General features: G+C 39.8%; 1 protein-coding gene and 2 long non-coding RNA genes across 3 annotated transcripts in view; all 3 read left to right on the forward strand.

Moving 5' to 3' along the window:
• tspan37 (tetraspanin 37) overlaps positions 1-1,224 on the forward strand; it is a 33,400-nt gene extending 32,176 nt beyond the window's left edge. Inside the window, exons 3-4 of the mRNA XM_079573577.1 lie at positions 4-41; positions 772-1,224. Of these exons, the coding sequence (XP_079429703.1) occupies positions 4-41; positions 772-1,082 (349 nt within the window). The 3' untranslated portion in view covers positions 1,083-1,224. The remainder of the gene's footprint in view (positions 1-3; positions 42-771) is intronic.
• Positions 1,225-12,267: 11,043 nt separating this feature from the next.
• LOC306976148 lies at positions 12,268-13,933 on the forward strand. The gene is made up of 3 exons (XR_013793750.1): positions 12,268-12,361; positions 12,994-13,149; positions 13,607-13,933. It is a non-coding gene; the product is annotated as an uncharacterized lncRNA (long non-coding RNA).
• Positions 13,934-20,860: 6,927 nt separating this feature from the next.
• Positions 20,861-22,476, forward strand: LOC306976260. The gene is made up of 3 exons (XR_013793761.1): positions 20,861-20,989; positions 21,627-21,782; positions 22,232-22,476. It is a non-coding gene; the product is annotated as an uncharacterized lncRNA (long non-coding RNA).
• The last annotated feature ends 1,855 nt before the right edge of the window (positions 22,477-24,331 follow it).

Consider the following 24,331-nt stretch of genomic DNA (forward strand, 5'->3'; position numbering starts at 1 on the left):
GTGGTACACGTTCGGAGGAGGAACACAACTCATCGTGGACTGTGAGTACTGCACTTTTTACTACATACTCAAACAAGACTACTTCAAATCTGCTCATTTAGCAGGATTTAAACACATTTTACATTGATTTATTATTTTAGTTTGTTAAGTTTAGAGACTGATGTTTAGGTCAAAAGCTGAAGAAACTCTACTGTCTCTTAGTAATAATTTTCCAAATAATAATAATAAATCAGTGATAAATGTAATTATACTTGTGCTGATTAAAGAGTAAACGATTGTTGGGTTTATTTCACATTATTAAGACAAAACATGGTGCTCCTTAGACAAACAAATTATATGAATTTAATGATAATATTAACGGCTTTGACAAATATTTATAATTGTGAGTATTTGACATTGAGATGAAAAACACAAATGTGTATCTACATTAAAAAAAGAAACAAATGTGAAAGTGTAAAGTCGTGTAAATGTATTTCACAAACACAAATATATTTTCAGATGTAAAATACAGCAATAAAATAAAATAAATGATTAATAAATGTATAAATTATTATATATTTTTTAATTATAACTTTATATTTTCTGGCTTAAACCTTTTTATCTGTAAAAACAGTTGTTCTCGGTTCATTGGTCAGACTTGTCGTGAACAGGAAGTGAAAGACACAGATGAAAATGTCTCAACTGTCTCTAATGTTCATCATTTAGTCCAGTCACAGTTTTGTGATGTGGCTCTAACACTCAGTGCCTCTGCTGCCCCCTGTCTGTGTGCAGTGGGAGTGCAGCGGCCCACCCTGACCGTCCTGCCCCCGTCCAGAGAGGAGCTGCAGAGCGGCAGTGCCACGCTGCTGTGTGTGGCCAGCGGGGGCTTCCCCTCTGATTGGACGCTGGGCTGGAGAGTGGGCGGGGCCACCAGAGTGGGGTCCCAGAGTCCCGGGGTCCCGAGGGGGGACGGCCTCTACAGCAGAACCAGTGTCCTGAGACTGTCCACAGAGCGATGGCCCCAAACAGCAGTGATCTGTGAGGCCAGTCGGAGCGGACAGAGTCCAGTCACTCAGAGGCTGGAGACACTCTGCCCAGAGTAGAGACATGTCCCACATGAGGACACACTTCACCTGCTCCACAGGGACACTCCCTGTTTGACTCCTGATATGTGTGGCTTTAATAAACCTGTGATGATGCAGCTGTAGATTTTAGTTTGTGCCAATAAAGCTCTGATCAAAGACATGAATGTGTTTTTATTTTGTTGCTCATTATTTGTGGTATAAAGATCATTTGACACAGGGGGGGCCACACGAGTAACTTGAAGTGATTTCGAGAGCCGCACCAACGATAAGTTCAACTTAATTCTGCACCACTTTCTCCCATTGCAAATTGCACTAAAATATATCTAGATCTCACTTGATGGTAAATATGAATGTTGTTTAAAATTAAAAAGACAAAATTATGAGTAAGTTGTGTGAGTAAGTTGTAGGTGATTGTAAAGTTAACTCAGGGGCAGATACATTATCATAAGATTGCTCCTCTCTCTGCTCCTTTTCATTTAAACTGCAGTGACTTTGCAGTTTTGTTGTACATCCTATATTTGAATTTCACTTTTGAATGAAATAAATAAATATTAAAATGATAAATATAGAGCCATTTAAACTCACTCCGGCAGGGGTTTGGACACTATTTTTTTTTATTTTAGCAATGTTTTTTAGATGGTAATAGGCCGCTGATGTAATGGACTTAATAAGACTGTTAAAATTCAGGTCTGAGTCCACGATTACCCCAACATTTCTAACTTGACTTTTTGGTCCCTGTGAAAGAGGTTCGAGATGACCAATGACAACCTCTCTGTGTTTTTGTGGGCCAAAAACAATGATCTCAGTTTTATCTGTATTCAAGTGGAGGAAGTTACTTTGCTTCCACACACTAATCTGTTGGATACAATGACAGAGTGTATCTACAGGCCCATGTTCACCTGCTGTCAGTGAAACATCGATCTGAGTATCGTCTGCATAACTGTGATAGGACACATTGTTACTGGAGATCAATGGACGGAATGGAAGCATGTACAGATTGAACAAGAGGGGCCCCAGAATCGAACCCTGGGGAACCACAGGTCAATATCATTTGGTCTGAGACACAGTTTCCCATTGCGACATAGTCATTTTTGTCCTAAAGGAAGGATCTGAACCACTCAAGAGCAATTTCAAGAGATTCCCACACAGGTTTTTAACATCTCTAGTAAGATCTCATGGTCCACAGTGTCAAAGACAGCGCTAAGGTCCATCAGATAACCGTTTGGATAACACTCTCATCAAAAGTCTTGCAAGGGAACCTGAGCTGGACGAGACGAATCAAACTTATACTGCGCAACATTTTATAACTTGCAGCCATCTGATCTTTTTGTAAGTGAATCATTTTGAAGAAAGAGGTTATCGTTTAGTGTCAAGAAATAAATCAATGACTATCATTAGATTTTCCTGAAAAAAGTACACTGTGAAGAACTCAAAAGACTCAGAATGACCAGCTATAAAGTCCACAGACCAGTTACAGTGTTTCAGGTCAGTGAGGGGTCTGTTCCTCTTGAGCAGCTGCAGTTGTTTCCTGCTCTGGTCTCACTCTGAAGGACTCACTGAGGGAGGTTTTTGTACGAGCACAAATCACTGTGTGAAGACATATGTACTACTGATGTAGTGATAACTCTGACAATAATAAACTGCAGCATCTTCAGCCTGAGCTCCAGTGATGGTCAAAGAGAAGTCACTGCGGCTCCCGCTGCCACTGAACCGAGATGGAGTTTCTGACAGACGCTGTGTAGCAAGTTTTATCAAGAGCTTTGGAGACTGGCCAGGTTTCTGCTGATACCAGTGCATGTAATCTCCAGCACCATCTCTGTAAACATCTTTGCTAGCTTTACATGTGAGAGTGACTGTAGATCCAGGAGTAAACGTCTGGACTGGAGGCTGAGTGACTGTGACCTGACCACTGCATCCTGTAAAAAACAAACACATTGATCAGAAGAAACACAGAGAGAAAAGGCGGCGTGTTGTGTTCAATGTCACTGATTTGAACCTGTGAAGCAGCAGCAGGCCAGTGTCCAGAGGAGGATGGTGCAGCCCAGAGCCATGGTGCGTTCACTGACACATGTGAGTCCTGCAGTCTTCAGCTCTCTATAAAACTCAGGGAAGGATCAGCTGACCATGTGACCCTCCTCTCTATGGAAATATACCTGCATATGAAGCAGTGGACTTGCTTTTGACATTGTATATTTTTTGATGGTATTATTAGGAATTTTAAATAAAGATATTGCAGCACATTTTTTTTTATACACATTTTGTTTTGTGACATGTGTTCTTTTTAACTCAAAACAATAATTTTATTCATCCATCATGCAACCTAAAAGGAATAAAATAGGCCTACTCTTTTATAGAAAATATTGCAGAAAATTGCTTTGAAATATGGAACATTAACAGACATGAGAGGAGCAGTGATGCTTATCATTACCATAAAACACATTTGAATGCACCTGTGTGAAAGTGAAATACTTCAAATAGCAGCTCGTTCATACAGCGACTCTTGGACGGGTGGATGTGTCACCTCTCCCAAGTTATTTGCATTTGAGTTTAAGGGTAGGGTATAGGCCATGAATAAGTATATTATTCATGACTATTAGCATGGTAGTTGATAATACTGTAATGAGAAGCGTATTAATATGTCCACAAACATATTATTAATGGACTTTTAATTACTAATGTGTGTTAATACTGTAAGTGAGGGATGTGCCTTGACCACTTGGCACGTTACAATACCTTATTAATACTGAACGATCATCCCTTTATAAAAAGCGTTGCCATGATTTATCATTTTGTTCCAATAGAAAAAAATATATCAGGTGTAGAAGAGCTTTGAAGTAGAATCTATGGAACTTTCTATTCCGTCCTTAAATGCATTTACTACGGTCCACACTTACTGAAGGAGATTCTTTTTTATTCAGTGCAGAGGTGGGTAGAGCAGCAAAGATATTTACTCAAGTTAGAGATACGTTACTTTAAGATAGTAGTAGAAAGATTAGTTGAAGTAAAAGGTATTGTATGGAAAAAAAAAACTATTGTCAAAAAGTGACTTCAGTATATACTTGAGTATATGTAACCGAGTACTACCCATATGTGGCTCAGTGGTTTCTGCCTACATTTAGCTACATTTAAGTAATATTAGATGGACACAACTAAAGATAATTAAAGAGATTATCAGCGTTATGTGAATAGATTAAAGGCCCTTTACCTGATTTTTTTAATAGCAAACAATGAAGCCACTAAATTAAAATGATAGTTGTTTTTCAAAGTCTTTCCTAACTTTCCAAGACAAGTTTATTTGCACATTTCACACTTTTCAGGGTCACTTTCACAGAAATGCAGCAAGTTCATAAAATTGTTCCAAATGTTTGATTTTTAGAGGCACAGTGTTTTTTTAGTACTTTGTCTGAATTTACAATATACTGAAGAAACACAAAGCTTATTTCATTCCATCACCTCTAAAGAAATCAGGTTTAGTGTCTTTAAAAACAGAGGCAGCTCATTTCCATTGGGTCAAGTAGAAGAGACTATTGTGAATACTTACTTTTAATTAGGCCTCATGTAGCCTTTATTTCATCCTTTATTTTACCAGGTAAGTCACTTTCAACCAACCAATTCTTATTTCCAAAGACGACCTGGCCAAGATAGAAAGTGAGTTTTTTGCAGCTGTTCACCCTTCTCTGATTCACACTGACCATAATGACCATTTGGAAGCTATAACACTCTCATCAGAAGTCTTTCAAGGGAACCTGAAGAAGACGGAGGAATCAGACAAACAACATGTTATAACTGCAGCCGTCTGATCAGTTTGTCAGTGAATCATTTTGAAGAAAGATGGAATTGTTTAGTGTCAAGAAATCAATCAATGACTGTAATTAGATTTTCTTGACAAAACAGTGGACTGTGAAGAAAACTACAAACATTTAAGCAGCTTTTCCTGAAGGTCACAATGAGACTCAAAATGAACAGCTATAAAGTCCACAGACCAGTGACAGTATTTCAGGTCAGTGAGGGGTCTGTTCCTCTTGAGCAGCTGCAGTTGTTTCCTGCTCTGGTCTCACTCTGAAGGACTCACTGAGGGAGGTTTTTGTACGAGCACAAATCACTGTGTGAACACGTTGCCGCTATGATAACTCTGACAATAATAAACTGCAGCATCTTCAGCCTGAGCTCCAGTGATGGTCAAAGAGAAGTCACTGCGGCTCCCACTGCCACTGAACCGAGATGGAGTTTCTGACCAACGATCTATAGCAAGTTTTATCAAGAGCTTTGGAGACTGACCAGGTTTTTGCTGATACCAGTGCATGTACCAGTTACTGCCACTATAATGTGCTACATCTTTGCTAGCTTTACATGTGAGAGTGACTGTAGATCCAGGAGTAAACGTCTGGACTGGAGGCTGAGTGACTGTGACCTGACCACTGCATCCTGTAAAAAACAAACACATTGATCAGAAGAAACACAGAGAGAAAAGGCGGCGTGTTGTGTTCAATGTCACTGATTTGAACCTGTGAAGCAGCAGCAGGCCAGTGTCCAGAGGAGGATGGTGCAGCCCAGAGCCATGGTGCGTTCACTGACACATGTGAGTCCTGCAGTCTTCAGCTCTCTATAAACTCAGGGAAGGATCAGCTGACCATGTGACCCTCCTCTCTATGGAAATACTCTCAACTCTGAGCTCGAGCAGAAGCCAATATCTGCTGCACTGATTCATATATTTCAGATTTCATGTTTTAATATGGACTTTAGTGGAGTTCTTTCATTATATGTCAATGCTGTTACATTTGTATCTAAAAGTCATGTACTTTCTCTGTGTTCAACATTCCCAGGACATTCCCAGCTTGAAATGTCAGCCCTGTTACAACATGATATAAAAAGAGAGAAATCAGGCTCATTTTCTATTGTGTAGTTTCTTATACAGTGAGTTATGATCTATTTAACTTCCTTTTTCATATTTATTCATCTTTACTTTATATTTACAGATGATTCACAAGGAGGTTTAAACAGAAAACCTGAAGAAAATATTATACGGAAATCAAAAGTAGAAAAACCTACAAAAGTGTGTCATAATAAACATGTAACTGTGATGTCAACCCTGTTATTGGGGAAAATATAAAGTTTCGGTGATAATGAGTGAAGTAAAAGAGTTGAGTGAAGTGAGAGCAGCGTGTGTTGAAAACAGAGGAGGTTTTTGTACGACGGCTTCATGACTTTGTATCACTGTGGCTCACGTTCGGAGGAGGAACACAACTCATCGTGGACTGTGAGTACTGCACTTTTTACTACATACTCAAACAAGACTACTTCAAATCTGCTCATTTAGCAGGATTTAAACATATTTGTCGATTGATTTATTTAATGTTGTTTGTTAAGTTTAGAGACTGATGTTTAGGTCAAAAGTTGAAGAAACTCTACTGTCTCTTAGTAATAATTTACCAAATAATAATAATAATAATAAATCAGTGTTAAATGTAATTATACTTAGTGCTGCTTAAAGAGTAAACGATTGTTGGGTTTATTTCACATTATTAAGACTAAACATGGTGCTCCTTAGACCAACAAATTATATGAATTTAATGATAATATTAACGCCTTTGACAAATATTTATAATTGTGAGTATTTGACATTGAGATGAAAAACACAAATGTGTATCTACATTAAAAAAGAAACAAATGTGAAAGTGTAAAGTCGTGTAAATGTATTTCACAAACACAAATGTATTTTCAGAGGTAAAATACAGCAATAAAATGTGTATAATTTGTTATATAATGTTCAATAATAACTTCATATTTTCTGGCTTAAACCTTTTTATCAGTAAAAACAGTTGTTCTCGGTTCATTGGTCAGACTTGTCGTGAACAGGAAGTGAAAGACACAGATGAAAATGTCTCAACTGTCTCTAATGTTCATCATTTAGTCCAGTCACAGTTTTGTGATGTGGCTCTAACACTCAGTGCCTCTGCTGCCCCCTGTCTGTGTGCAGTGGGAGTGCAGCGGCCCACCCTGACCGTCCTGCCCCCGTCCAGAGAGGAGCTGCAGAGCGGCAGTGCCACGCTGCTGTGTGTGGCCAGCGGGGGCTTCCCCTCTGATTGGACGCTGGGCTGGAGAGTGGGCGGTGCCACCAGAGTAGGGTCCCAGAGTCCCGGGGTCCCGAGGGGGGACGGCCTCTACAGCCGCACCAGTGTCCTGAGACTGTCCACAGAGCGATGGCCCCAAACAGCAGTGATCTGTGAGGCCAGTCGGAGCGGACAGAGTCCAGTCACTCAGAGGCTGGAGACACTCTGCCCAGAGTAGAGACATGTCCCACATGAGGACACACTTCACCTGCTCCACAGGGACACTCCCTGTTTGACTCCTGATATGTGTGGCTTTAATAAACCTGTGATGATGCAGCTGTAGATTTTAGTTTGTGCCAATAAAGCTCTGATCAAAGACATGGATGTGTCATTATTTTGTTGCTCATTATTTGTGGCATAATGATCATTTGAGACCATTTGCCACGACCATAATAAACACATTGAAGTCCACTCTCAGTACAAGAGGGTTAATTGTATCGCAAGGGAACCTGAGCACGACAAAAAGAATCTAGCTTACAGGCATGGCAAGTTTATTTGTAGATCACAATTCATACACAAGACAATTCAAACGGCTTCACAGTTGCGTACAATTACAAAAAACAGATAAAATGAAAAGAACATCAACAGAATAATTAATAAAGTACAGTGAAAGCGAAGAATGCAGATAAAAATACTTTCAGTTGTCAAATGCACGAGTAAAAAGAACTGTTTTCAGCCTGGATTTGAACATTGTCAGAGTTGAGGCCTGTCTCACATCCTCATGAAGACTGTTCCAGATTTTAGCTGCATGAAACTGAACCGCCTTTGATGTTGTTGCTATTGTTTTTGATGTTATTATGTGGCTGTTTTAGTTCAGGTCTGAGTCCATAATTACTCCTAGATTTTGAACCTGATTTTTTTGTTTTAGAGAGAGAGACTCAAGGTGACTGATAATACTTTCTCTTTGTGTCTCTGGGCCAAAAACAATTATCTCAGTTTTGTCTCAGTTTAGCTGGAGAAAGTTATTTTGCATCTACAAACTGTTCGATGCAGTGACAGAGTGTGTCTACAGGCCCATGTTCACCAGCGTCAGTGACACGTAGATCTGAGTGTTATCTGTGTAGTAGTGGTACGACCATTGACTGTAAAAAATAATAGACAACTCCTCCTCACTCCTCCCCGTTTGCATAATAACTACGTTCAAGGGGGAAGTCATGGCGGATTTACAGACTCACTGACCATGTGACCCTCCTCTCTATGGAAATACTCTCAACTCTGAGCTCGAGCGAGACATGGTGCAGTTTACTGTAATGACATTTATTACTTCATAAGGATCACAGGGGAGGGATTTCCATACAACATACAACACAATTACATTTTTTTGCACATAATTAAAGCCACACTGCAAAACATTTTACCAAATAAATAGAATGAAATATAAGTGTTTGTTTTTTTGACAGATTTTTAATTGTTGTAAAATACCTAATAAATCCGCAAAAATCTGTGTTTGTTCTGAGCGACTCAACTCTCCTCAGACCTGACTGTAGCTTTACAGGACGTCTCCAGCTCGTTTCCATGGAGATGTTGACTAAAGGCAGCAAATATGAGATTTAAATAGGATAGGTCCTCCTCCAGTGCTTTAAGTGGACAAAAAAAAGTGCCGGTACTCTGTTTTTTTGCTAAGACCCCCCCCCCCCAAAATAAATAAATAAATAAATAAATAAGCCTATATATATACTATACTATTTTCCCTTTTTTTCTCCAGCGTTTTTACAGTATAAATGAGCCTTTATTGTAATAACGCTGGACTGTATCAATTATATCACATATTCACAATAATTAGTCAGATCTGCTCAAATAAACAACTCATGATGACAGTCCAATGCAAAGAAAATAAACAATAGTAATGAAAGCCCAGTCTTACTTTTAGAACAGTTTTAGCTGAACTCTTACAGGTGGGTGTCTCTCAGAGGTGATTCTTACAGGCTAATGTGCTTTCCAAAGTGTCTGACAAACACTTCCATGTTCTGGAGCTTGTGCTGTAATTGCAGCTTGTCAGGTTCTGTCTGCAGTCGCCTCATCTCAGTTCGCAGAAGTTTGTTTCAATCCATATTTACCCCTGTTTTGTTTTTATCGCATCTACGAGGCCAAACGGGGCACATGGTTCTCGTGCTCGTCGCCACTTGTGAGAACCTCAATGACCGCGGCACAGGTGGGGTCAGCCAACGCAGCCAGCCTTGTTCTTTTACTCCTCTGAAGCAGGAGAATAAGTGTTCATTGTATTTTAACCGAGCAGCGATGTTTACGTTTCACATTCACACCCTCCCCGCGATCCGCTTGTTTGTTTGGACGAGCGGCTACAACTCAAGGGTGTATGGGTTATGTAGTCTCTGCTCACGGTGGGACGAAGTAGGAAGCGTGCATTGTGAAGGGCGCTCTGAAAAGCGGCGGAGCAGCCAAAAGATTAAAACAGATGTGCAAATAAGCGTACCGGTACGCTAAAAGCACGTTCTTGGTGCACAGAGAGGTGGCGGTACGCTCAAGAGCTATTTTTAGAAGTGGCGGTACTGCGTACCGGCGCGTACTGGCCCACTTAAAGCACTGTCCTCATCTAAACCCATTCTTTGATTGCCCACTGCAAAGATAGACATTTGTGTTTCGAGCTGGTCATTAGGAGCGTGTTTTGTATTAGTATGTTCCTAAATGTTGCGCAGTGTGCCTTTAAAGAGAAATAAGCTTTCACTCTAACATCATTATTTATTTCAAGTTATTTCAAGTTTATTTTTACTGCACATTTAAAACAACAACAGTCGACCAAAGTGCTTCACTGCAACAATGGATGGAGTTTCAATTCACAAAAGTTCACTCATAAGACAGGCCCAATAAGTGGAGACACTTAAAAACAATCAACACAAGCTTTTATTGGACAGGAAAGCTCACAGTGAGCCGATGTAAGGAGAATAAAACAGGAGTGAGGTGCTCACTTCTCTGTGTTTTAGTCAGGAGATGAGCTGCAGCATTTTCTTCACTCTGGAGACGCTGAAGGGAGCACTGGTCCAGTCCAATATACAAGTACAATAATCCAGACAAGATGTTACAAATGAAAGAACAGCCTTTTTACAATCATGTCGAGGAAGATAGGACTTAATTTTAGCCCTTTGAGTTCTCAGCTGAAAGAAGCTGGACTTGATGACAGTGTTTATTTGTATGCCAAATTTAAACAATGAGTCAAACATCACCCGAGTACCTCACATAGGGACGGCAGTAAGAGGACAGCAAACCGATCACACTGTCATGTCCACAAAGTGGGTTCATTAATATCATTAATATAATTATGTCTAAAAGTAATGTTCTCTCCCTTTGCCCACAGGTTAAAAGCTGCAAATCACTTTTACTGTGAGCCTGATGTCTTCAAATGTTTTTCATTTTCTGTTAATAATGTTATGTATTCATTCATTTATAATATGTTTTGCAGTTATAAAATGTGTTACTTTTGTCTTGTTTTCCTTTCAGTGTTCATCGACTCAAAAGTTTACAGTATTTTCTGTTTTTTTTTAGTGAAAGCCAGTATTTTGTGTACAGACTCTTTGGGGCAGTGATGACTGTTTTGTAAATGTGTTTTATAAATAAACCTGACCTTGACATTGACAGTATTTCTCCATGATGAAAACAATAATGAATAGTTATTACCCATCTAATATAAAGTGACCATTTTCCAGACCTTCTCTCTCAGGCCTGAAGTTTCAATAAGCCCCAAAAGACAAACTGTACAGTTTTATGTTTCACTGTGTGTAGACCACTGTAGAGATGTGCTTGATGTAACTGGTGTAATAGATATATGTACAGACACAATATTTAAACCCGTTCTGAGGCTAAAAGAGAATGAAATGATTGAGATGAATAAGCATTTCTAAAATACATGAATAGTGTCTCATTTCAGTCTGTAAGTATCGACCTGCTTTGACATCTCCACTGTGGCTTCTCTCAGTTTTCATGAGGGGTCTGTTCCTCTTGAGCAGCTGCAGTTGTTTCCTGCTCTGGTCTCACTCTGAAGGACTCACTGAGGGAGGTTTTTGTACGAGCACAAATCACTGTGTGAACACTGGACCGCTATGAACACTCTGACAATAATAAACTGCAGCATCTTCAGCCTGAGCTCCAGTGATGGTCAAAGAGAAGTCACTGTGGCTCCCACTGCCACTGAACCGAGATGGAGTTTCTGACAGACGATCCAAAGTAAGTTTTATCAAGAGCTTTGGAGACTGACCAGGTTTCTGCTGATACCAGTGCATGTACCATTTGCTGCCACTATGATGTGCTACATCTTTGCTCGCTCTACATGTGAGAGTGACTGCAGATCCAGGAGTAAAAGTCTGGACTGGAGGCTGAGTGACTGTGACCTGACCACTGCATCCTGTAAAAAACAAACACATTGATCAGAAGAAACACAGAGAGAAAAGGCGGCGTGTTGTGTTCAATGTCACTGATTTGAACCTGTGAAGCAGCAGCAGGCCAGTGTCCAGAGGAGGATGGTGCAGCCCAGAGCCATGGTGCGTTCACTGACACATGTGAGTCCTGCAGTCTTCAGCTCTCTATAAAACTCAGGGAAGGATCAGCTGACCATGTGACCCTCCTCTCTATGGAAATACTCTCAACTCTGAGCTCGAGCAGAAGCCAATATCTGCTGCACTGATTCATATATTTCAGATTTCATGTTTTAATATGGACTTTAGTGGAGTTCTTTCATTATATGTCAATGCTGTTACATTTGTATCTAAAAGTCATGTACTTTCTCTGTGTTCAACATTCCCAGGACATTCCCAGCTTGAAATGTCAGCCCTGTTACAACATGATATAAAAAGAGAGAAATCAGGCTCATTTTCTATTGTGTAGTTTCTTATACAGTGAGTTTTGATCTATTTAACTTCCTTATTCATATTTATTCATCTTTAGTTTATATTTACAGATGATTCACAAGGAGGTTTAAACAGAAAACCTGAATAAAATATTATACTGAAATCAAAAGTAGAAAAACCTACAAAAGTGTTTCATAATAAACATGTAACTGTGATGTCAACCCTGTTATTGGGGAAAATATAAAGTTTCGGTGATAATGAGTGAAGTAAAAGAGTTGAGTGAAGTGAGAGCAGCGTGTGTTGAAAACAGAGGAGGTTTTTGTACGACGGCTTCATGACTTTGTATCACTGTGGTACACGTTCGGAGGAGGAACACAACTCATCGTTTACAGTAAGTCTTCTTTTCTAAACTTCATTTATCATTTTAATAACAAAGTTACAGCCAAAATAATGAGTTTAATCTTGTCAAATCAAACCAAATCAAATATTGGTTTGATTTTATTTAGAAATGAGTGGCTTTAATCGATTTGTCTGATAACATTCCTCACTGGGTTTGTAACAGCAGAAAAACTGATTTATAAAGAATGGTTAAAGCAAAAGAAACAAAAAACAATAAGTCTCGCTTTATTAAGTTAATTTACTTTGTTAAAAACATGAACATTTAACCAAAGAAAACGGCTACATTTTTAATTCTTAAACCAATTTGAAGGAAGTGAAACAAGCAGCTGTTCTCGCCTTTTCTGGTTTTACTGAAATAGATTTTTGTCTCTTGTACAGAAACATAATGTATTTAATAAAGACTGTCGTTTATAGTAGGACGTCTGACTGATTATTTAAGTAAAAAGTACATAGCTTATATTTCCGCTGCTTTATAAAGTAATAGACGTGTTAACGACTTAAAAATAGACTTTTTAATCTATTTATTTGATTAATTCCAAAGTGGACTTCCTCTTTAATCTCAAATGAATAACCTGTAAACCTTGTGGCTTCTTTCACTCATGTCTGTGTCTCTGTCGTGTCCAGGCGGTCCGGTACGCGCCCCCTCTGTGTCGCTGCTCGCCCCGTCCCCGCAGCAGCGCTCTGGGAGCCGCCTCTCTCTGCTCTGCCTGCTCAGCGCCTACTCTCCACAGGGCGCCGAGGTGAGCTGGGAGGTGGACGGACAGATGCTCACTGACACAGGTGGGTACAGAGTGAACCGCAATGAGAAGAAGATCACTCAAGTGGAGACGGATTCCATCAAATTACACTTGATTCAAATGTTTGTCACAAAATAACTACATGAAATGACTTCAAACTAAAACAACATTACTCTCATTTCAATGTAATAGTTTCCAGGATATAAGACACGTGCACGTGTCAAAAACGTTTAAATTGAGACTATTTGCTTCATTCACAAAGCTTCTATTTGATTTGATGATTACAGAAAGAGTGCACAGGCCTGTCTAACTCGATGGTGATTCACTGGTTTAATTTTTTATAGAACTCTTGTTAAACTTGATCATTGTTTGGGATTTGGTTCACACATTTACCATATTCATCTTGTGTCTGTAAGTTCTTTTAACTGACAGTCATAATACTTGACAGCAGAGGGAGTGCCCCTGCCTATGCCCCTGCCTAAACACCTGTCCGTCCTTAGATGCGGTGGTGACGTCCGTGGAGCAGGAGAAGAGCGGCCTGTTCAGTCGCAGCAGCGTCCTGAGCCTGAGTGCAGGCGGCTGGCGGGAGGAGCAGCTGTTCTCCTGCAGAGTGCTCCACCACGGACGCACTCAGCTCCAGTCTCTGCAGAGGAGCCAGTGCTAGAGCTGGACTCGCCACATGGAAAACACCGACCACTGCAAACTAGAGTAGTGTGTGGCTTCATAACCAAGGTCGTGCCAATAAAGCTTTTATTATGAACCGTGTGGTGAATGGAAGTGGATCACTTTTATGTCAGTGTGTTTTGTGCCAATAAAGCTTGTTCTGATCAAAGACATGTTTCATTAGTGTTGTTGGTTTATTATTACAGTAATTCACACAGTCATGTAGTGAGCACAGACATCAAAGACTAGGGGTTAAAGTGTCAGGCTCATGGGCACATGGAAAATAATGATTGGGCCAACCAAACATATTGTTGCTGGACTTCACGCTTTAAAACTCAGCCGCCTGATCTGTTGGTCAAGGTTAATACCACTTGAACAAATACTGTATCAGAGCCTTTGGTGTCAGGAAATCAAAATCTAAACATAGAAATTTTGCATTATATAGTTAAAAGTTAATATAGTTAATCTGCAGGGACAAAATGAAAGCTGTAATGATTATATTAAATATAACTGAATGGAAAGGCGTTCGTTAGCATCCATGACTTCAATGCATGTAAACATTTGGCGTTGTCCGGCTGCATGGCTTTATTTTCTTGACAGAGACTGGCTTATTGGGTTGTTTAAGTGGGCTCATTGGGGCCTGGCTGTGGCTTATTGTGTATGCAAATGTTGCAGTAGTTGTGTTGCCATGTGCCTAATTTGACCTTGTGCCCTGCATTGTTTTAATTTCGCAGCGAGTATTATTTGCATGTTTTTGTTTTGTTTTATGTTGCTGTTATGTTATGTTGTGCACCTCCATGTTGGCTATTGTTCATCAGCCAAACTCCTATAGCAAACATGCATTTTAAAAGTTAATATCTAAGCCTCACTGTCTACTCTAGCCAATGTATGAAATTCGACTTGTCAACTGGTGCTGTTCTAATTGTAAAAGGGGAGGCTTGTCACTAAAGCTTGACGTCAGGCGTGGTGGCTCTTCAGGTGGGCTATGGGGATGTAGTGGGTGGCTATAGGAGCACGTAGCTACTATGGTGCCAGGCTTCAGGGCAGCGTACGGGCTTGAATAATGAAGTAGAGCTGCAGCGTGTGTGTGTAGGCTTGAATGTGAAGCAAAGCCTCCGTTGCAAGGTACGTAGGTGCTTGAATGTGAAGTAAAGACGCTTGCGGTCTGAGCGTACCGGGTACCAAGTTGTTTAGGCCTACCTCCCCATAATGTCTTTATATCTTCATATGTCTTCATATGTCAATAACTCAGCCTTCCAAACTAAATGCCTTTCCACAGGCTTCTGGTTCAGTCAAGCCTCCCCTTTTGGACAGTGCTCCCTCTCCGCTTTTGCTTGGAAGTGTTTTGTTTTCGGGACTCTCCTGTTCAGTTAAAATGTAACGATTTATGGAACTGTCAAATTGTTGTTCCTTGGACATGAGGATGTCTAATGTGATCTGTTTTTAACAAAAATACCAAAACGAAAACAAGAAATGTATTAAGAAGCAAAAACTGAATGGTCATTTGTCATGATTAAGCCTGTTAAAAAACGGTGTTGCCTGCTCGTAAAAGTAAAGTAATGTTTACATGCACTGAAGTCATGCACGATTACTTGCGCCTTTCCATTCGGTTACATAAAGTTAGAACTTAACGTGGAGGAAAAGATCAGGTCTGTTCCTCTTGAGCAGCTGCAGTTGTTTCCTGCTCTGGTATCACTGAGGGAGGTTTTTGTACGAGCACAAATCACTGTGAACCAATATGTGAACTCTGAATTCAACCCATCATCATAGACTGGAAATTCGTGAAAAACAGCTTCCTCTGCTTCGTGAACACTCTGACAAAAATAAACTGCAGCATCTTCAGCCTGAGCTCCAGTGATGGTCAAAGAGAAGTCACTGCGGCTCCCACTGCCACTGAACCGAGATGGAGTTTCTGACAAACTCTGTGTAGAAAGTTTTATCAAGAGCTTTGGAGACTGACCAGGTTTCTGCTGATACCAGTGCAAATATTCTCCATCACTATCTCTGTAAACATCTGTGTTAGTTTTACATGTGAGAGTGACTGTAGATCCAAGAGTAAACGTCTGGACTGGAGGCTGAGTGACTGTGACCTGACCACTGCATCCTGTAAAAAACAAACACATTGATCAGAAGAAACACAGAGAGAAAAGGTGGCGTGTTGTGTTCAATGTCACTGATTTGAACCTGTGAAGCAGCAGCAGGCCAGTGTCCAGAGGAGGATGGTGCAGCCCAGAGCCATGGTGCGTTCACTGACACATGTGAGTCCTGCAGTCTTCAGCTCTCTATAAAACTCAGGGAAGGATCAGCTGACCATGTGACCCTCCTCTCTATGGAAATACTCTCAACTCTGAGCTCGAGCAGAAGCCAATATCTGCTGCACTGATTCATATATTTCAGATTTAATGTTTTAACATGGACTTTAGTGGAGTTCTTTCATTATGTCAATGCTGTTACATTTGTATCTAAAAGTCATGTACTTTCTCTGTGTTCAACATTCCCAGGACATTCCCAGCTTGAAATGTCAGCCCTGTTACAACATGATATAAAAAGAGAGAAATCAGGCTCATTTTCTGTTGTGTAGTTTCTTATACAGTGAGTTATGATCTATTTAACTTCCTTATTCATATTTATTCATTTTAAGTTTATATTTACAGATGATTCACAAGGAGGTTTAAACAGAAAACATGAATAAAATATTATACAGAAATCAAAAGTAGAAAAACCTACAAAAGTGTGTAATAATAAACATGTAACTGTGATGTCAGCACTGTTTTTGGGGAAAATATAAAGTTTCGGTGATAATGAGTGAAGTAAAAGAGTTGAGTGAAGTGAGAGCAGCGTGTGTTGAAAACAGAGGAGGTTTTTGTACGACGGCTTCATGACTTTGTATCACTGTGGTGGACGTTTGGAGGAGGAACACAACTCATCGTGGACTGTGAGTACTGCCACTTTTTACTACATTCTCAAACAAAATTACTTCAAATCTGGTCATTTAGCAGGATTTAATCATATTTGTACATTGATTTATTATTTTTGTTTGTTAAGTTTAGAGACTGACGTTTAGGTCAAAAGCTGAAGAAACTCTACTGTCTCTTAGTAATAATTTACAAAATAATAATAATAATAAATCAGTGTTAAAAATAATTATACTTAGTGCTGATTAAAGAGTAAACGATTGTTGGGTTTATTTCACATTATTAAGACAAAACATGGTGCTCCTTAGACCAACAAATTATATGAATTTAATGATAATATTAACGGCTTTGACAAATATTCATAATTGTGAGTATTTGACATTGAGAAGAAAAACACAAATGTGTATCTACATTAAAAAGAAACAAATTTGAAAATGTAAAGTCGTATAAATGTGTTTAACAACCACAAATGTATTTTCAGGCGTAAAAAAACAGCAATAAAATATGTATAATTTGTTATATAATGTTTAAATTTAACATTATATTTTCTGGCTTAAACCTTTTTATCAGTAAAAACAGTTGTTCTCGGTTCATTGGTCAGACTTGTCGTGAACAGGAAGTGAAAGACACAGATGAAAATGTCTCAACTGTCTCTAATGTTCATCATTTAGTCCAGTCACAGTTTTGTGACGTGGCTCTAACACTCAGTGCCTCTGCTGCCCCCTGTCTGTGTGCAGTGGGAGTGCAGCGGCCCACCCTGACCGTCCTGCCCCCGTCCAGAGAGGAGCTGCAGAGCGGCAGTGCCACGCTGCTGTGTGTTGCCAGCGGGGGCTTCCCCTCTGATTGGACGCTGGGCTGGAGAGTGGGCGGGGCCACCAGAGTGGGGTCCCAGAGTCCCGGGGTCCCGAGGGGGGACGGCCTCTACAGCCGCACCAGTGTCCTGAGACTGTCCACAGAGCGATGGCCCCAAACAGCAGTGATCTGTGAGGCCAGTCGGAGCGGACAGAGTCCAGTCACTCAGAGGCTGGAGACACTCTGCCCAGAGTAGAGATAAGATAAGATAAGATAAGATAAGATAAGATAAGATGGTACTTTATTGATCTCACAGATGGAGAAATTGCATGTCCCACATGAGGACACACTTCACCTGCTCCACAGGGACACTCCCTGTTTGACTCCTGATATGTGTGGCTTTAATAAACCTGTGATGATGCAGCTGTAGATTTTAGTTTGTGCCAATAAAGCTCTGATCAAAGACATGAATGTGTTTTATTTTTATTTCCTCATAATAGTTTGGGGAAAAACTCACTTCACACAGTGGTTCAGTGCAAACAGACATAGCAAAGAAAAAGTCACGTAAAATGTCCTGCACAAGGTCACGTGTATGATCAGAATAATCAAACATAAACTGTACAACATGTTTAAATACTCAGCCCGAGCCCCAGATCATCAATGTGTCATCATTTATTAAAAAAAGGTATTTTCTCATCATGGTTTTCCTTCGGGAGCATCACGCTGTGACAAGCCATGACCCAAATAACAATAAAAAAATGCCTTATATACAGCATAATGCAAAATACAGTAATTTCCTCACCTATTATAATTTAATAAGCATTAACCTTTAAAAATGGAAAATGATCAAAATCACATCATACCATTCTTTGTAAAAGGTTAATCAATACCTTTTCAGAGGTAAAATACGGAAAGAAATGCTCCCTGAAAAAGCCGGCAACCCACTTATGAGGCTTCCACGACTCACTTTAGGGTCGGGACCACCAGCTGTGAACCACTGGTTTGGGATATAAGTGCACCTCATATAATGTTACATTATTGAGCTGAAAGACATACTGATTTTCCTGACAGCGTAGATTGAAACAGACTGGAAATATTTTAGTCTATATTTCCTGAAGCTCACAATGAAACTTGTCCATCTAAAGATGACCAGCTAAGATCCATGACTGACTTTTTGTATCGTCTTTTGGTACGGGGCCAAAACTGAGGTGCAAAAGAAGTGCAGTCGCAAGTAAAACCCTAGTCATTTCTCTGAAGGGTTTGCAGAATTTTTTTTTTTACAAGAGCGCTAGATAAAGCAGATAAAATATGATCAAACTCAAAACATTCTCTGTTTAGAGAGTTTGAGCTGCTTCCCTCGGGTCGAAGGTACAGGTGCCCATCCCTGTCTAAAAACAGGACCAGGCAGTCATTTGTGCTACAAGTCATTTTACAATTGAACAAACAAAGATGATATGAAGGTGATGAAGAAGCCACTTGTGATTTATATATTTTAAATCTCTACACCTGGTCTGTCAGAGAGAGTTATTAAAAACATAATTTAGATTGAGGTTGATGGACAGTGGTTTGAGCTCAGGCCTGTTCTCTGCATGTTGTCAATGTCTGGATCTGTTTGTTGTGGTCATTCTCGTCTTTGTGTATTTTTTACTCACTGCAAATTAATTTTGGGGACAATAAATAAGAGAAATAAGCATTCACTCTAACATCATTAATATCTAAAAGTAAAGTTCTTTTACTGTCAGCCTGATACCTCCACATGGTTTTCATTTTCATTTTCTGTTAATGTTTATTTTTATTTTTTTATCGTAAGTTTTGCAGTTATGAAATGTGTTACTTTTGTCCTGTTTTCCTTTCAGTTTTCATCCACTGACCACATTTCAAACGTTTACAGTATTTTCTGGTTTTGTTTAGTGAAAGCCAGCATTTCGTGTACAGACACTTTGGGGCAGTGATGACTGTTTTGTAAATGTGTTTTATGAATAAACCTGACCTTGACATTGACAGTATTTCTCCATGATGAAAACAATAATGAATAGTTACAACCCATCTATTATAAAGTGACTATTTTCCAGACCTTTTCTCTCAGGCCTGAATTTTCAATAAGCCCCAAAAGAAAAACTGTACAGTTTTATGTTTCACTGTGTGTAGACCACTGTAGAGATGTGCTTGGTGTAACTGGTGTCATAGATATTTGTACAGACACAATATTTAAACCCTTTCTGAGGCTAAAAGAGAATGAAATGATTGAGATGAATAAGCATTTCTAAAATACATTCTCCTAGTTTTCATGAGGGGTCTGTTCTTCTTGAGCAGCTGCAGTTGTTTCCTGCTCTGGTCTCACTCTGAAGGACTCACTGAGGGAGGTTTTTGTACGAGCACAAATCACTGTGTGAACACTGGGCCGCTATGATAACTCTGACAATAATAAACTGCAGCATCTTCAGCCTGAGCTCCAGTGATGGTCAAAGAGAAGTCACTGTGGCTCCCACTGCCACTGAACCGAGATGGAGTTTCTGACAGACGCTGTGTAGCATATTTTATCAAGAGCTTTGGAGACTGACCAGGTTTCTGCTGATACCAGAACATGTAATTATTGCTAGCAACATCTTTACTCGCTCCACATGTGAGAGTGACTGTAGATCCAGGAGTAAACGTCTGGACTGGAGGCTGAGTGACTGTGACCTGACCACTGCATCCTGTAAAAAACAAACACATTGATCAGAAGAAACACAGAGAGAAAAGGCGGCGTGTTGTGTTCAATGTCACTGATTTGAACCTGTGAAGCAGCAGCAGGCCAGTGTCCAGAGGAGGATGGTGCAGCCCAGAGCCATGGTGCGTTCACTGACACATGTGAGTCCTGCAGTCTTCAGCTCTCTATAAAACTCAGGGAAGGATCAGCTGACCATGTGACCCTCCTCTCTATGGAAATACTCTCAACTCTGAGCTCGAGCAGAAGCCAATATCTGCTGCACTGATTCATATATTTCAGATTTAATGTTTTAACATGGACTTTAGTGGAGTTCTTTCATTATATGTCAATGCTGTTACATTTGTATCTAAAAGTCATGTACTTTCTCTGTGCTCAACATTCCCAGGACATTCCCAGCTTGAAATGTCAGCCCTGTTACAACATGATATAAAAAGAGAGAAATCAGGCTCATTTTCTATTGTGTAGTTTCTTATACAGTGAGTTTTGATCTATTGAACTTCCTTATTCATATTTATTCATCAGATGATTCACAAGGAGGTTTAAACAGAAAACCGGAAGAAAATATTATACAGAAATAAAAAGTAGAAAAACCTAAAAAAGTGTGTCATAATAAACATGTAACTGTGATGTCAACCCTGTTATTGGGGAAAATATAAAGTTTCGGTGATAATGAGTGAAGTAAAAGAGTTGAGTGAAGTGAGAGCAGCGTGTGTTGAAAACAGAGGAGGTTTTTGTACGACGGCTTCATGACTTTGTATCACTGTGGTGGACGTTCGGAGGAGGAACACAACTCATCGTTTACAGTAAGTCTTCTTTTCTAAACTTCATTTATCCCTTTAATAACAAAGTTACAGCAGAAATAATGAGTTTAATCTTTTCAAATCAAACCAAATCAAATATTGGATTGATTTTTTTTTAGAAATGAGTGGATTTAATCGATATGTCTGATAACATTCCTCACTGAGTTTGTAACAGCAGAATTTTTTTTTTATAAAGAATGGAACAAGTTAAAGCAAAAGAAACAAAAAACAATACTTTTCCCTTTATTAAGTTAATTTACTTTGTTTAACATGAATATTTAACCAAAGAAAACGGCTACATTTTTAATTCTTAAACCAATTTGAAGGAAGTGAAACAAGCAGCTGTTCTCGCCTTTTCTGGTTTTACTGAAATAGATTTTTGTCTCTTGTACAGAAACATAATGTATTTAATAATGACGGTCGTTTATAGTAGGACGTCTGACTGATTACTTGAGTAAAAAGTATACAGCTTATATTTCCGCTGCTTAGTAAAGTAATAGACGTGTTGACGACTTAAAAATAGACTTTTCAAACTATTTACTTGATTTATTCCAAAGTGAATTTGCTCTTTAATCTCAAATGAATAACCTGTAAACCTTGTAGCTTCTTTCACTCATGTCTGTGTCTCTGTCGTGTCCAGGCGGTCCGGTACGCGCCCCCTCTGTGTCGCTGCTCGCCCCGTCCCCGCAGCAGCGCTCTGGGAGCCGCCTCTCTCTGCTCTGCCTGCTCAGCGCCTACTCTCCACAGGGCGCCGAGGTGAGCTGGGAGGTGGACGGACAGATGCTCACTGACACAGGTGGGTACAGAGTGAACCGCAATGAGAAGAAGATCACTCAAGTGGAGACGGATTCCATCAGATTACACTTGATTCAAATGTTTGTCACAAAATAACTACATGAAATGACTTCAGACTAAAACAACATTACTCTCATTTCAATGTAATAGTTTCCAGGATATAGGACAAGTGCACATGTCAAAAACTTTCAAATAGGTTTCATTCACAAAGCTTCTATTTGATTTGATGATTACAGAAAGAGCGCACAGGCCTGTCTAACTCGATGGTGATTCACTGGTTTAATTTTTTATAGAACTCTTGTTAAACTTGATCATTGTTTGGAATTTGGTTCACACATTTACCGTATTCATCTTGTGTCTGTTAAGTTCTTTTAACTGACAGTCATAATACTTGACAACAGAGGGAGTGCCCCTGCCTATGCCCCTGCCTAAACACCTGTCCGTCCTTAGATTCGGTGGTGACGTCCGTGGAGCAGGAGAAGAGCGGCCTGTTCAGTCGCAGCAGCGTCCTGAGTCTGAGTGCAGGCGGCCGGCGGGAGGAGCAGCTGTTCTCCTGCAGAGTGCTCCACCACGGACGCACTCAGCTCCAGTCTCTGCAGAGGAGCCAGTGCTAGAGCTGGACTCGCCACATGGAAAACACCGACCACTGCAAACTAGAGTAGTGTGTGGCTTCCTAACCAAGGTCGTGCCAATAAAGCTTTTATTATGAACCGTGTGGTGAATGGAAGTGGATGACTTTTATGTCAGTGTGTTTTGTGCCAATAAAGCTTGTTCTGATCAAAGACATGTTTCATTAGTATTGTTGGTTTATTTTTACAGTAACACAGTAATTCACACAAGTATGTCGTGAGCACACACATAAAAAACTAGGAGATAGAGTGTCAGGCCAACCAAACATGTTGTTATTGGACTTCACGCTTTAAAACTCTGCCTAATCTGTTGATCAGTGTTAATACCACTTCAAGAAACATCAACAATATAATATTGTTTTCAGGAAATCACCAAACCATATAGTTAATATAACTACTGTGCCGAGACATTATGAAAATGCATTGATTATGTTTGATTTTCATGACAATTACGGCCAGTGGAGATATAGAACTGCAAGATTTAGTTTCCTGAAACTTACAATGAGACTTAAAACTATTTTTTCAGTGCATTAATGTAAATTAAAGCAACACATGGTGCTTTAAGTTTGCAGTTTACAGTAGTGACATTGATAACTTCATGAAGATAAAAGGGGAGGGACTTCCATACAAAATACTTAACGTTCTTTCCCTTTGCCCACAGGTTTTAAGCTGAAAATCACTTTTGTGAGACTGTTCGCTCCAAATGTTTTTTATTTTCTGTTAATAATGTGATTTATTCATTCATTCATTTATAATATGTTTTGCAGTTAAGAAATGTTTTACTTTTGTCCTGTTCTCCTTTCAGTTTTCATCCACTGACCACATTTCAAAAGTTTACACTATTTTCTGGTTTTGTTTAGTGAAAGCCAGTATTTCGTGTACAGACACTTTGAGGCAGTGATGACTGTTTTGTAAATGTGTTTTATGAATAAACCTGACCTTGACATTCACAGTATTTCTCCATGATGACAACAATAATGAATAGTTATTACCCATCTATTATAAAGTGACTGTTTTCCAGACCTTATCTCTCAGGCCTGAATTTTCAATAAGCCCCAAAAGAAAAACTGTACATTTTTATGTTTCACTGTGTGTAGACCACTGTGGAGATGTGCTTGGTGTAACTGGTGTAATAGATATATGTACAGACAAAATATTTAAACCCGTTCTGGGGATAAAAGAGAATGAAATGATTGAGATGAATAAGCATTTCTAAAATACATGAATTAGTGTCTCATTTCAGTCTGTAAGTATCAACCTGCTTTGACATCTCCACTGTGGCTTCTCTCAGTTTTCATGAGGGGTCTGTTCCTCTTGAGCAGCTGCAGTTGTTTCCTGCTCTGGTCTCACTCTGAAGGACTCACTGAGGGAGGTTTTTGTACGAGCACAAATCACTGTGTGAACACTGGGCCGCTATGAAAACTCTGACAATAATAAACGGCAGCATCTTCAGCCTGAGCTCCAGTGATGGTCAAAGAGAAGTCACTGTGGCTCCCACTGCCACTGAACCGAGATGGAGTTTCTGACCAACGATTAGTAGCAAGATATATCAAGAGCTTTGGAGACTGACCAGGTTTCTGCTGATACCAGTGCATCTCATTATTGCTGTAAACATCTTTGTTCGCTCTACATGTGAGAGTGACTGTAGATCCAGGAGTAAACGTCTGGACTGGAGGCTGAGTGACTGTGACCTGACCACTGCATCCTGTAAAAAACAAACACATTGATCAGAAGAAACACAGAGAGAAAAGGCGGTGTGTTGTGTTCAATGTCACTGATTTGAACCTGTGAAGCAGCAGCAGGCCAGTGTCCAGAGGAGGATGGTGCAGCCCAGAGCCATGGTGCATTCACTGACACATGTGAGTCCTGCAGTCTTCAGCTCTCTATAAAACTCAGGGAAGGATCAGCTGACCATGTGACC

The sequence above is a fragment of the Gobius niger genome (assembly GCF_951799975.1).
Source record: "Gobius niger genome assembly, chromosome: 16".
In the NCBI taxonomy this organism is placed as follows: Eukaryota; Metazoa; Chordata; class Actinopteri; order Gobiiformes; family Gobiidae; genus Gobius; species Gobius niger.